Source organism: Culex quinquefasciatus, chromosome 1 (genome assembly GCF_015732765.1).
Source record: "Culex quinquefasciatus strain JHB chromosome 1, VPISU_Cqui_1.0_pri_paternal, whole genome shotgun sequence".
NCBI classification, from domain to species: Eukaryota; Metazoa; Arthropoda; class Insecta; order Diptera; family Culicidae; genus Culex; species Culex quinquefasciatus.
In genome coordinates, this window is record NC_051861.1 from 125,412,596 (window position 1) to 125,425,936 (window position 13,341).

At 34.4% G+C, this 13,341-nt stretch overlaps 1 protein-coding gene across 1 annotated transcript; it reads right to left on the reverse strand.

The window, feature by feature from the left end:
• Nucleotides 1–4,858: 4,858 nt before the first annotated feature.
• LOC6035163 (protein sel-1 homolog 1) lies at nt 4,859–13,341 on the reverse strand. The gene is made up of 5 exons (XM_038249798.1): nt 13,041–13,341; nt 11,961–12,980; nt 5,949–6,931; nt 5,685–5,889; nt 4,859–5,615 (listed from the first exon to the last, which is right to left on the reverse strand). The coding sequence occupies exons 2-5, from the start codon at nt 12,858–12,860 to the stop codon at nt 5,298–5,300; spliced, it is 2,406 nt and encodes an 801-aa protein (XP_038105726.1). The 5' UTR covers nt 12,861–12,980; nt 13,041–13,341; the 3' UTR covers nt 4,859–5,297.

Below are 13,341 nucleotides of genomic sequence, written 5' to 3' on the forward strand. Positions count from 1 at the left end.
GTATCCTCAGCAATGGGCTCCTTCACCAGGCAAATATTGGCCCCGGTTCTCTGATGGTACCGAATTCCGGTCCTCGGAATGCAAACTGTTGCTCGACGAGTTTTGGCCAGAATCTCGGGACGATTAGTTAGCAGGGGGAAGGTAGTGTTGTGAAATTTTTCGAGAATGTTTTCATTTAAGCTGAAACAACTCTTCTCCTCTCGAAAGTGTTGTTTGTTTACTAATAAACTGTTTTGCCAGGGTTTGGGGGTTTTGTGCGAAATGAGTTATTCAAATAACACTAATTAACCGAATGTTGGTGGAACGGTTTGGAAAAGTTGTTTGATTGAGTGAAATTATGGAACTTTCTGTGCTGAATTGTTTCTAGAAACCGATCGTCAGTCGCCATTTCACATTTGGCCAAATCCAGTCAAAATTGATTCATATTTTCTCAAATCTACTGACTAAGCAAGTTAACTAAGCTAAATTTGAAAAGTTGAAAAAGTTGCGATATAAAAACTTACTTTTCCAAAGAGCCCAACCCCTCGGCAGCCGCCATTATGGCAACTATGACAGTTCGCAAACCCGTTTCAATTTCCGACCGTTCCCCCCCAACCACTGCACCTAATTGAGCAGAAATAGCCCAAAACACAATCCCGCCGCACAACTCCAAACTGTCATCTCACCATAATGACCGCCATCGCCCCTCTCTCCAGAATGATAAAGTACATTTTATAACGCATTATTGGATCTTCTCCAGCAAACTCACGCCGCCCGCGTCAGAATATCCCGAGCTACTCTTCATCAACCGAAAAGGGGTGTAATGCCCTCTATCCAGCTCTTTCTGTTGTAAAAGAAACTTTTCCCATAAATATTGGGAAAATTTCTGTACTTCATTGCCTAACTTTGGGAGCAGCAGCAGCAGTCTGCCATTGAGTGCTGAGTTGACAGGCCAGCGTCGGGCGTCCTTCACACGTACACACACGTGCACACATACACAAGGGTGGGAGAGCTAGTCATGCGAGAAGGCGCCACCGCCAACGCAACTTTATAGCGCGACAGAAAGGTTATTTCAAGCGAAGGGTTTGAAAAGGGCGCATTTTGGAACAATTTGATTTGATTGAAAATTTGCTGAATTTAGATTCAGCAGAGTTACACTCTTAAATAGTTTTGTTTGATATTTTGAGCAGTCAAAATTTGGTTTGCGTCTCGGCTTAACTTGCTATAAAAACAACTTAATCGTTTTATTTACTTTATTTTACAATTGAAATCAATTAACTTTCAAAGTTCGAAGTTTGTAAAAATAAGCCAAGTTCAAAACATACCCAAGCTTTTCAGATACTTTCCCGAGACGTCTGCACTTTTAATGTTAATAAGATTGGAATAATAAGATTGGAAGAGTCTGTTCTCACCCCCTCCTCCCCTACCTTTTTTTTCTTCGGAAAAAGCCAAACATCTCTCGCCTTTGTTATCCTTTTTAAAAACCATTTCCAATATAGCTGCCGAAAAAAGCGGGGCAGCTGCAAACTCGATGACAGGGCGAAATAATATCCACCGAGTCATTGCACGTGCCCCCTGAAGATCCGTACCGCCCCTGAATTTATGCAGAAGAAAGATTTATAGCGCGGAAGATAGATGGAGCCCCCGGCGTCTGCCAATTTAACTTTAATAAACAAATATTCGGGTTGAGGAGTTGGAGGTGGAGGGTTTGGGGGATGATTTTTTGTAGTTTATTGGAGCGGTTGATGCGCTGGAATGAAAACATTTTGTTTGTCATCAAATTTGCTGGTAAGAAACTAATTTTGAGTAATTTTTGTCAATTTTGTCAATTTTGTCAATTTTGTCAATTTTGTCAATTTTGTCAATTTTGTCAATTTTGTCAATTTTGGCAATTTTGTCAATTTTGTCAATTTTGTCAATTTTGACGATTTTGACAATTTTGACAATTTTGTCAATTTTGTCAATTTTGTCAATTTTGTCAATTTTGTCAATTTTGTCAATTTTGTCAATTTTGTCAAGTTTGTCAATTTTGTCAATTTTTTCAATTTTGTCAATTTTGTCAATTTTGTCAATTTTGTCAATTTTGTCAATTTTGTCAATTTTGTCAATTTTGTCAATTTTGTCAATTTTGTCAATTTTGTCAATTTTGTCAATTTTGTCAATTTTGTCAATTTTGTCAATTTTGTCAATTTTGTCAATTTTGTCAATTTTGTCAATTTTGTCAATTTTGTCAATTTTGTCAATTTTGTCAATTTTGTCAATTTTGTCAATTTTGTCAATTTTGTCAATTTTGTCAATTTTGTCAATTTTGTCAATTTTGGCAATTTTGTCAATTTTGTCAATTTTGTCAATTTTGACGATTTTGACAATTTTGACAATTTTGTCAATTTTGTCAATTTTGTCAATTTTGTCAATTTTGTCAATTTTGTCAATTTTGTCAATTTTGTCAATTTTGTCAATTTTGTCAATTTTGTCAATTTTGTCAATTTTGTCAATTTTTCAATTTTGTCAATTTTGTCAATTTTGTCAATTTTGTCAATTTTGTCAATTTTGTCAATTTTGTCAATTTTGTCAATTTTGTCAATTTTGTCAATTTTGTCAATTTTGTCAATTTTGTCAATTTTGTCAATTTTGTCAATTTTGTCAATTTTGTCAATTTTGTCAATTTTGTCAATTTTGTCAATTTTGTCAATTTTGTCAATTTTGTCAATTTTGTAAATTTTGTAAATTTTGTAAATTTTGTAAATTTTGTAAATTTTGTAAATTTTGTAAATTTTGTAAATTTTGTAAATTTTGTAAATTTTGACAATTTTGACAATTTTGACAATTTTGACAATTTTGACAATTTTGACAATTTTGACAATTTTGACGATTTTGACAATTTTGACAATTTTGACAATTTTGACAATTTTGACAATTTTGACAATTTTGACAATTTTGACAATTTTGACAATTTTGACAATTTTGACAATTTTGACAATTTTGCCAATTTTGACAATTTTGACAATTTTGAAAATTTTGACAATTTTGACAGTTTTGACAATTTTGACAATTTTGACAATTTTGACAATTTTGACAATTTTGACAATTTTGACAATTTTGACAATTTTGACAATTTTGACAATTTTGACAATTTTGACAATTTTGTCAATTTTGTCAATTTTGTCAATTTTGTCAATTTTGTCAATTTTGTCAATTTTGTCAATTTTGTCAATTTTGTCAATTTTGTCAATTTTGTCAATTTTGTCAATTTTGACAATTTTGTCAATTTTGTCAATTTTGTCAATTTTGTCAATTTTGTCAATTTTGTCAATTTTGTCAATTTTGTCAATTTTGTCAATTTTGTCAATTTTGACAATTTTGACAATTTTGACAATTTTGACAATTTTGTCAATTTTGTCAATTTTGTCAATTTTGTCAATTTTGTCAATTTTGTCAATTTTGACAATTTTCACAATTTTGACAATTTTGACAATTTTGTCAATTTTCACAATTTTCACAATTTTCACAATTTTGACAATTTTGACAATTTTGACAATTTTGACAATTTTGACAATTTTGACAATTTTGACAATTTTGTCAATTTTGTCAATTTTGTCAATTTTGTCAATTTTGTCAATTTTGTCAATTTTGTCAATTTTGTCAATTTTGTCAATTTTGTCAATTTTGTCAATTTTGTCAATTTTGTCAATTTTGTCAATTTTGTCAATTGTTTATTCTGAATATCCTTGATTTTTTTTTTTTTCAACATTTTTGAATACTTTTAAATATTTTTGAATATTTTTGGATATTTTCGAATATTTTTGGATATTTTTTGGAATATTTTTGAATATGTTTGCATATTTTGAATATTTCGAATATTTTTTTATATTTTTTGGAATAATTTTGAATACTTTTGAATATTTTTGAATATTTTTGAATATTTTGAATATTTTAGAATATTTTTGAATATTTTTGAATATTTTTGAATATTTTTGAATATTTTTGAATATTTTTGAATATTTTTTAATTGTTTTTGAATATTTTTTAATATTTTTGAATATTTTTGAATATTTTTGAATATTTTTTCAATACTTTTGAATATTTTTGAATATTTTTGAATATTTTTGAATATTTTTGAATATTTTTGATTATTTTTGAATATTTTTGAATATTTTTGAATATTTTTGAATATTTTTGAATATTTTTGAATATTTTTGAATATTTTTGAATATTTTTGAATATTTTTGAATATTTTTGAATATTTTTGAATATTTTTGAATATTTTTGAATATTTTTGAATATTTTTGAATATTTTTGAATATTTTTGAATATTTTTGAATATTTTTGAATATTTTTGAATATTTTTGAATATTTTTGAATATTTTTGAATATTTTTGAATATTTTTGAATATTTTTGAATATTTTTGAATATTTTTGAATATTTTTGAATATTTTTGAATATTTTTGAATATTTTTGAATATTTTTGAATATTTTTGAATATTTTTGAATATTTTTGAATATTTTTGAATATTTTTAAATATTTTTGAATATTTTTGAATATTTTTGATTATTTTTGAATATTTTTAAATATTTTTGAATATTTTTGATTATTTTTGAATATTTTTGAATAAATTTGAATATTTTTGAATGTTTTTAAATATTAATAAATAATGTTTTTAAATATTAATATGTTTTTTTTTATATCAATATGTTTGAATATTTTTTGGATATTTTTGGATTTTTTAGGATATTTTTGTATATTTTTGGATATTTTTTGATATTTCTGGATATTTTTGGATATTTTTTGAATAATTTTAAATATTTTTGGATATATTTGGTTGTTTTTGAATCTTATTGCAAAAGAATTTCTCAGCAAAAACAAACACAAAAACGCAGTTTTCAGAGTTTCTACATCATTTTTATTTCACATAAATTTTCACGACCTCTCGATTTTTCCCACTTTCTCACAAATACACAGCTTCAGGTTTTCCCGACGACTTCACGATTCTTTTTCACTTTTACATTTCTTTTTCTTTAATTCATATGGATTGATTAGTTTTCCTTTCGTCACTCACATAAATATTTTGTAATTCCTACTCAATGGATATCGATACTCACAAAGTCTTAAATAATCTAAATCAATCGCTTTTGTGTTCGCTACTAGTGCATGCCGTGGGTGAGAACAAAACAAAATGCAACTAAAGATCAGCTGAATTGCTTAAATTTGTTTAAAAGTGTGTGATTTTTAAAATAAAAAAAAACACTAACAAACAGAATAAATCGAATAAACAAAAGTAAATAGTTCTTCAGAATTCATCTCTTTGCGACTAATTTCTCATTTTTTCTTTACTGTGGCGTATCCTCGCGCTGTTCCCGTCGCTCCGGATTGCTGTTCCGTGGTGGAGGAGTCGCGTCTCTCGTCGTAGTCGTTGGCGCCGCCACCGGAGTGTCGGACGATCAATGAGGGCGCTTCGTCTGCGGGAACGTTCCGAGCTGGCGGCTGGGGTTGCTGAGGTTGAGGCTGCTGGCCCGGTCCCGGTGGCCTCCGGAAGTAGAGCGCCCCACCGAGCACGATGGTCAGCACCGTAATCAGGTACAGGTCCCAGTTGGAGGCGATGTTCTCATCCAGGTTGAGCAGCACGTTGAAGGGGGACTGTTGGGGGGGGAGGAATGGGATTGAATTTAAGTTTGTGTTTATCTTCGTTTGACCTTCAACTCTCACCTCCCGCAGCGACTCGAGCTTGAACAGCAGCTGCAGCTTCATCAGCGCCAGCGTCACCGGCACCTTTGCGTCCGCGCTCGTCTCCGCCGCCAGGTCGTAGCACCGCTTTGCCAGGTGAATGTCCTTCTTCATGCCGAGCCCTTGTTCGTGCATGTAGCCGAGGTTGAACATCGCTTGCGCGTTGTGCTGCTGCTCCGAGGCCATTCTTAAAATTGAAGAAAAGTTGGTTAGAATTGCGTTACGGAACTCGTCAAGCTGACTCACCGGTAATGCGACGCCGCCGTCTCAAAGTCCACCAGCGTCCCCAGTCCGTAGTAGTGGTAATCGCCCAGTTTGACCTGCGCCGCCGAGTAGCCTTGCGCCGCGGCTCTTCCCCAGAACTGCAGCGCCCTCAGCAGCTCCTGGTCGCGGTTCTTGAACAGGTTGACCTCGCCCCGATCCAGCAGGAATGCCGCGTTGCTTTGCGCCACCTCGTACCCAAGCTCGGACATCAAAGCGTACTGCGTGAAGGCCTCCTCAAACCGATACGAGCGATAGTCCTGGTACGCCGACATGAGCCGTTCCGTCCACTTGCCCCGCTCGGCCACGTTCTTGAACAGCTCCACCGCAGTCGGACACGATCGCATCATCCCCAGCCCGACGGCGTGCATCTGCCCAAGGTGGTAGAACGCCAACACGTGCCCAGATTGTGACGCCAAATTGTAGTACTTGTTCGCCAGCTTAAAGTCCCGCTTCACCCCAGTCCCACTAAAGTACATGTTCCCCAGCTGAAGCTGCCCGTCCACCCAGCCCTGATCCGCCGCCTGCGTAAAGTACTTCAACGCCTTCACCGTGTCCTTCGGAACGCCCTTCCCGTGCAAAAACATCACCCCCAGTCCGCTCTGCCCAACCGGATTGCCCAAATCAGCCGCCTTCTTAAAATACTTAAACGCCGTATCGTTATCCGCCTTAATATTGTCACTCCCCTCCAGATAAATCTTCCCCAAGAACGCCATCGCCACCGCATTCCCCGCATTCGCCGCCTGGCTAAAGTACTGCAGCGCCTTCTGGTGGTCCAGCTGGATGCCCCGCCCACCCTGGTAGTGCAACTGGCCCAGCCCGACCTGCGCCTGCACGTCACCCTTGTCCGCCAGCAGCTGGTAGTAGTCGATCAGGTCGTTGTCCAGGATGCCCGAACTGGTGCCGGAGTTTTCCGCCTCGTCCAGCAGCCGGATCCGGTGGATGGCGGCACCGCCCGAGAAGGTGACCTGCGCGGGGAATGGGAAATTTGAATTTTAAAATTTGATTAATTTTACATTTTGGAAGAATAAGGCAAAAATGCAAACAAAAAGGTCATTTTGGTCATTTTGTAAACTTTGTCAATTTTGTCAATTTTGTCAATTTTGTAAATTTGTCATTTTGGACGATTTGGTCATTTAGGTCTTTAAGGTCAATTTTGTCAATTTGGGTTTATTTTGTAATTTAGGTCATTTAGGTCTTTTAGGTCATTTTGGTTATTTTGGTCATTTTGGTAATTTTGGTCATTTCGGGTATTTTGTCTATTTTGTCGATTTTGGTCATTTTGGTCATTTTGACCATTTTGGTCAAATTGTCAATTTTGGTAATTTTGTCAATTTTGATCATTTTGGCCATTTTGGTCATTTTGTAATTTTGGCCATTTTGGTAATTTTGGCAATTTTGTCAATTTTGATCATTTTGGCCATTTTGGTCATTTTTGTAATTTTGGTAATTTTGGTAATTTTGTCAATTTTGGAATTTTTGGTAAATTTGGCCATTTTGGTCATTTAGGTCTTTTAGGTCATTTTGGTCATTTTGATCATTTTGTCAATTTTGTCAATTTTGGTCATTTTGGGTATTTTGTCTATTTTGTCAATTTTGGTAATTTTGACCATTTTGATCATTTTGATCATCTTTGTAATTTTGACCATTTTGGTCATTTAGGTCATTTTGGCAATTTTGGTCATTTTGGTCATTTTTGTAATTTTGGTAATTTTAGTAATTTTGGCCATTTTGGTCAGTTTGTCAATTTTGTTCAAAAATGACCAAAATGACCAAAACGGCCAAGTTTTGGTCATTTTGGTCATTTTTGTAATTTTGGCCATTTTGGTAATTTTGGCCATTTTGATCATTTTGATCATCTTGGCATTTTGGTCATTTTGGTCATTTTGGCATTTTGATCATTTTGGGTATTTTGTCAATTTTGGCCATTTTGGTCATTTTGATCAATTTGGTAATTTTGGTCATTTTTGTAATTTTGGCCATTTTTGAAATTTTGGTAATTTTGGTAATTTTGTTAATTTTGGTAATTTTGTCAATTTTGTCAATTTTGTCAATTTTGTCAATTTGGTCAATTTTGTCAATTTTGGAAATTTTGGAAATTTTGGTCATTTTGGTCACTTTGGTCATTTTAGCCATTTTGGTCATTTTGGCCTTTTGATCATTTTGGGTATTTTGTCAATTTTGGCCATTTTGGTCATTTTGATCAATTTGGTAATTTGGCCATTTTGGTCATTTTGTCAATTTTGGTAATTTTGTCAATTTTGATCATTTTAGCCATTTTGGTCATTTTTGTAATTTTGGCCATTTTTGAAATTTTGGTCATTTTGGTCATTTGGGTATTGTGTCTATTTTGTTAACTTTGTCAATTTTGTTAATTTTGGTCATTTTGATCAATTTGATTATTTTGGTCATTTTGGGTATTTTGTCTATTTTGTCAATTTGGTCATTTTGGTCATTTTGACCATTTTGGTCATTTTGTCAATTTTGGTAATTTTGTCAATTTTGATCATTTTGGCCATTTTGGTCATTTTGGTAATTTTGGTAATTTTGGTAATTTTGGTAATTTTGGTAATTTTGGTAATTTTATCAATTTTGGAATTTTTGGTAAATTTGACCATTTTGGTCATTTAGGTCTTTTAGGTCATTTTGGTCATTTTGGCCATTTTGATCATTTTGTCAATTTTGTAATTTTGACCATTTTGGTCATTTAGGTCATTTTGGCAATTTTGGTCATTTTGACAATTTTGGTCATTTTGGTCATTTTGGCCATTTCGGTCATTTTGGTCATTTTTGTAATTTTGGTAATTTTAGTAATTTTGGCCATTTTGGCCGTTTTGGTCATTTTGGTCATTTTTGTAGTTTTGGCCATTTTGGTAATTTTGGCCATTTTGATCATTTTGATCATCTTGGCAATTTGGTCATTTTGGTCATTTTGGTCATTTTGGCCATTTTGTCAATTTTGCTCATTTTGTTCATATTGGTCATTTTGGTCCTTTTTGGTCATTTTGGTCATTTTGGTCATTTTGGTCATTTTGGTCATTTTGGTCATTTTGGTCATTTTGGTCATTTTGGTCATTTTGGACATTTTGGTAATTTTGATCATGTTGGTCATTTTGGCCATTTTGGTCATTTGGTCCTTTGGCCATTTTGGTCATTTGGTCTTTTTTGGTCATTTTGGTCATTTTGGACATTTTGATCATTTTGGTAATTTTTTCAATTTTGTCAATTTTGATCATTTTGGGTATTTTGTCAATTTTGGTCATTTTGATCAATTTGGTAATTTTGGTCATTTTGGTAATTTTGTCAATTTCGATCATTTTAGCCATTTTGGTCATTTTTGTAATTTTGGCCATTTTTGAAATTTTGGTAATTTTGGTAATTTTGGTAATTTTGTCAATTTTGTCAATTTTGTCAATTTTGTCAATTTTGGAAATTTTGGAAATTTTGGTCATTTTCGGTCATTTTGGCCTTTTGATCATTTTGGGTATTTTGTCAATTTTGGCCATTTCGGTCATTTTGATCAATTTGGTAATTTTGGTCATTTTGGTCATTTTGTCAATTTTGGTAATTTTGTCAATTTTGATCATTTTAGCCATTTTGTTCATTTTTGTAATTTTGGCCATTTTTGTAATTTTGGTCATTTTGGTAATTTTGGAAATTTTGGTAATTTTGGTAATTTTGGTAATTTTATCAATTTGGTCAATTTTGGAAATTTTGTAAATTTTGGTAAGTTTGGTCATTTTGGTCATTAAGGTCTTTTAGGTCATTTAGGTCATTTTGGTCATTTTGGTCATTTTGGTCATTTTGATCATTTTGTCAATTTTGTCAATTTTGGTCATTTTGGTCATTTTGGTCATTTTGGCCATTTTGTCAATTTTGCTCATTTTGATCATTTTGGTCATTTTGGACATTTTGATCATTTTGGTCATTTTGGTCATTTTGTCAATTTTGGTAATTTTGTCATTTTGATCATTTTAGCCATTTTGGTCATTTTTGTAATTTTGGCCATTTTTGAAATTTTGGTCATTTTGGTCATTTAGGTCATTTTGGTCATTTTGGGTATTGTGTCTATTTTGTTAATTTTGTCAATTTTGTTAATTTTGGTCATTTTGTTCATGATGGTCGTTTTGGTCCTTTTTGGTCATTTTGGTTCTTTTTGGCCATTTTGGTCATTTAGATCATTTTGGTCATTTTGGTCATTTTAGCCATTTTGGTCATTTTGGTCATTTTGGCCTTTTGATAAATTTGGGTATTTTGTCAATTTTGGCCATTTTTGGTCATTTTGGTAATTTTGTCAATTTTGGTAATTTTGTCAATTTCGATCATTTTAGCCATTTTGGTCATTTTTGTAATTTTGGCCATTTTTGAAATTTTGGTCATTTTGGTCATTTAGGCCATTTTGGTCATTTTGGGTATTGTATCTATTTTGTTAATTTTGTCAATTTTGTTAATTTTGGTCATTTTGATCAATTTGGTTATTTTGGTCATTTTGGGTATTTTGTCTATTTTGGCCAATTTGGTCATTTTGATCAATTTGGTCATTTTGACCATTTTGGTCATTTTGTCAATTTTGGTAATTTTGTCAATTTTGATCATTTTAGCCATTTTGTTCATTTTTGTAATTTTGGCCATTTTTGTAATTTTGGTCATTTTGGTAATTTTGGAAATTTTGGTAATTTTGGTAATTTTGGTAATTTTGGTAATTTTATCAATTTGGTCAATTTTGGAAATTTTGTAAATTTTGGTAAGTTTGGTCATTTTGGTCATTAAGGTCTTTTAGGTCATTTAGGGCATTTTGGTCATTTTGGCCATTTTGGTCATTTTGATCATTTTGTCAATTTTGTCAATTTTGCTCATTTTGTTCATGATGGTCGTTTTGGTCCTTTTTGGTCATTTTGGTTCTTTTTAGCCATTTTGGTCATTTTGGTCATTTTGGCCTTTTGATAATTTTGGGTATTTTGTCAATTTTGGCCATTTTTGGTCATTTTGGTAATTTTGTCAATTTTGGTAATTTAGTCATTTTTGATCATTTTAGCCATTTTGGTCATTTTTGTAATTTTGGCCATTTTTGAAATTTTGGTCATTTTGGTCATTTTGGTAATTTTGGTAATTTTGGTAATTTTGGTAATTTTGGTAATTTTGGTTATTTTGTCTATTTTGCCAATTTTGGTCATTTTGGTCATTTTGACCATTTTGGTAATTTTGTCAATTTTGGTAATTTTGCCAATTTTGATCATTTTGGCCATATTGGTCATTTTGGTTATTTTTGTAATTTTGGCCAATTTGGTCATTTTGGTCATTTTGGAAATTTTGGTAATTTTGTTAATTTTGTTACTTTTGGTAATTTTGTCAATTTTGTCAATTTGGAAAATTTTGGAAATTTTGTCAATTTTGTAAAAAAAAAATCAGTTTGGTCATTTTGGTCATTTCGGCAATTTTGGTCATTTTGGTAATTTTGTCAATTTTGACAATTTTTTCATTTTGGTAATTTTTTGTAATTTTGGTCATTTTGGTAATTTTTGTAATTTTGGTCATTTTGGGTATTTTGAATTTTTTTTCAATTTAGGTCATTTTAGCAATTTTGAGTATTTCATCCATTTTTTTCAATTTTGGTCATTTTGGCAATTTTGGTCATTTTGGCCATTTTGATCATTTTGGTCATTTTGATCAATTTGGTAATTTTGGTCATTTTAGTCATTTTGACAATTTTGTCAATTTTGTCATTTGATAATTTTGGTCACTTTGGTCAATTTGGCCATTTTGGTCATTTTGGTCATTTTGGGTATTCTCTCTATTTTGTCAATTTTGGTTATTTTTGCCATAAATTTTTGAATATTTTTTTTTCAGATCTTATAAAATTTGCAGGGACTTGGAAAAAAACGTTTATTGATATTTTTTTTTTAAATAAATAGCCGTCGATTTTTTTTAAATAACAATAAAAAGTTAATAAAATAAATCAGTTTTAGATATCCATCGACATTAAAATCAACGCCTCACCTGATTCGCCACCTTCGTCGCCACCTTCCGGTAAAAGTCCAGCGCCGTCTCGCAACTGTTCGGCACTCCCACCCCGGCCCAGTACCGGTACCCGAGTGCCATCTGCGCCCACGAATTGTCCCCGAGGGCGGCCATCGTGTAGTAAACCAGCGCCTTGGCCTGACTCACGTTGAACCCAATCCCCGCGGCGTACATAAACCCAAGTCCCATCTGTGCGTCCGGAAGTCCCTCGTCAGCAAGTTCCTGGAACGTCTTCTTGGCCGCCTCGATATCCATGTGGATCGGATGACCGAGCAGTTGGGCCCACGCGACGTGACTCTTCGCCAACGGGTGACCCTTCCCGGCGGCCTCCACCATCAGCTTGATCCCGGCCAGTTTGTCCACCTTGGTGCGATTCATGACGGCCATGGCGCGGTCAAACGCCTCCTGCGCCTCAAGTTCCTCCGGCGTAAGCGGTCGCACCACTTCCGGCTCCACCGGTTCCAACCGATTAATCTCGTCGATTTCGCTTTCGATCTTCTGAATCATCCGCTCGTGGTTCTCCAACATTTCGTTCAACATCTCCGACATCTTGCGGTTCTCCTTGTCCTGGGACAAATCCGGCGCCTTCACAATCTTAATCGCCGATCCGCCGATAAAGTGCAGCTCGTCGGAAAACACGTCAAAGTCGGTGCGGGACGCTTCCCTCCGGGCTTCCTCCTCCCTTCCCAGCACCGATTCCTCCAGCAGTCCCTCGGCCGATTTGCGGTCGTTTTCCGTACTGGTGGTCGCTTCCGACGGCGATTCCTCCTCTTGCGCGGGGGAAACTTTCCGTTTGGCTTCCTCCGGCCCAAGTGGTTCGCTCCAGCAAACCGCCCCAAACAGGACCAGGATCCCGCACAGCAGCAGGAACGTCTTCATCGTCGTCGTCGTCGTCGTTTTGCGTTTGTTTTTGTGGGCGATAAACTTTTGTTGCTGTTTTTGCTGCTTTGATTATTCTTCTAGAAGCAGCGGCGACGTGTCCATCGAAAAAGCTGGGAGCTGATAAAATACGCAACAATTATAAACACGAACATAAGTGGCCAAAGTGACAATCGGTACCTTGCCCCGGATCACAATCCGGTCAATCCGCAAGTGGTTCCAGCTGCTTTCTCGCGCTGTGAGGAAAATCGGCACTCAAGCGAAAACTTTCCACTAAAATTTAGTCCTGCAACTATCGCCTAACTAAACCACACACTATCTCACTTTAAATCACTCTCAAATCCCTTTTTGTGCACTTTTCAATCTCTAAAAAAATCCTTTTCCGTGGGAGAATTTCGCAAATTTGGCTGGGATGTTGTTATTTTGCCACCGACTGCTCTGAGGTGGAAGAATGGATTTACAAAAAACTGACGTGTGCGAT

Excerpts from the sequence above, each read along its gene's own strand:
- LOC6035163 (XM_038249798.1), bottom strand. The coding sequence starts at position 12,860 with ATGAAGACGTTCCTGCTGCTGTGCGGGATCCTGGTCCTGTTTGGGGCG. Across the intron at positions 6,932-11,960 it reads CGACGAAGGTGGCGAATCAG|GTCACCTTCTCGGGCGGTGC; the intron begins GTGAGGCGTTGA and ends TTCCCCGCGCAG. Across the intron at positions 5,890-5,948 it reads ACGGCGGCGTCGCATTACCG|AATGGCCTCGGAGCAGCAGC; the intron begins GTGAGTCAGCTT and ends TTCAATTTTAAG.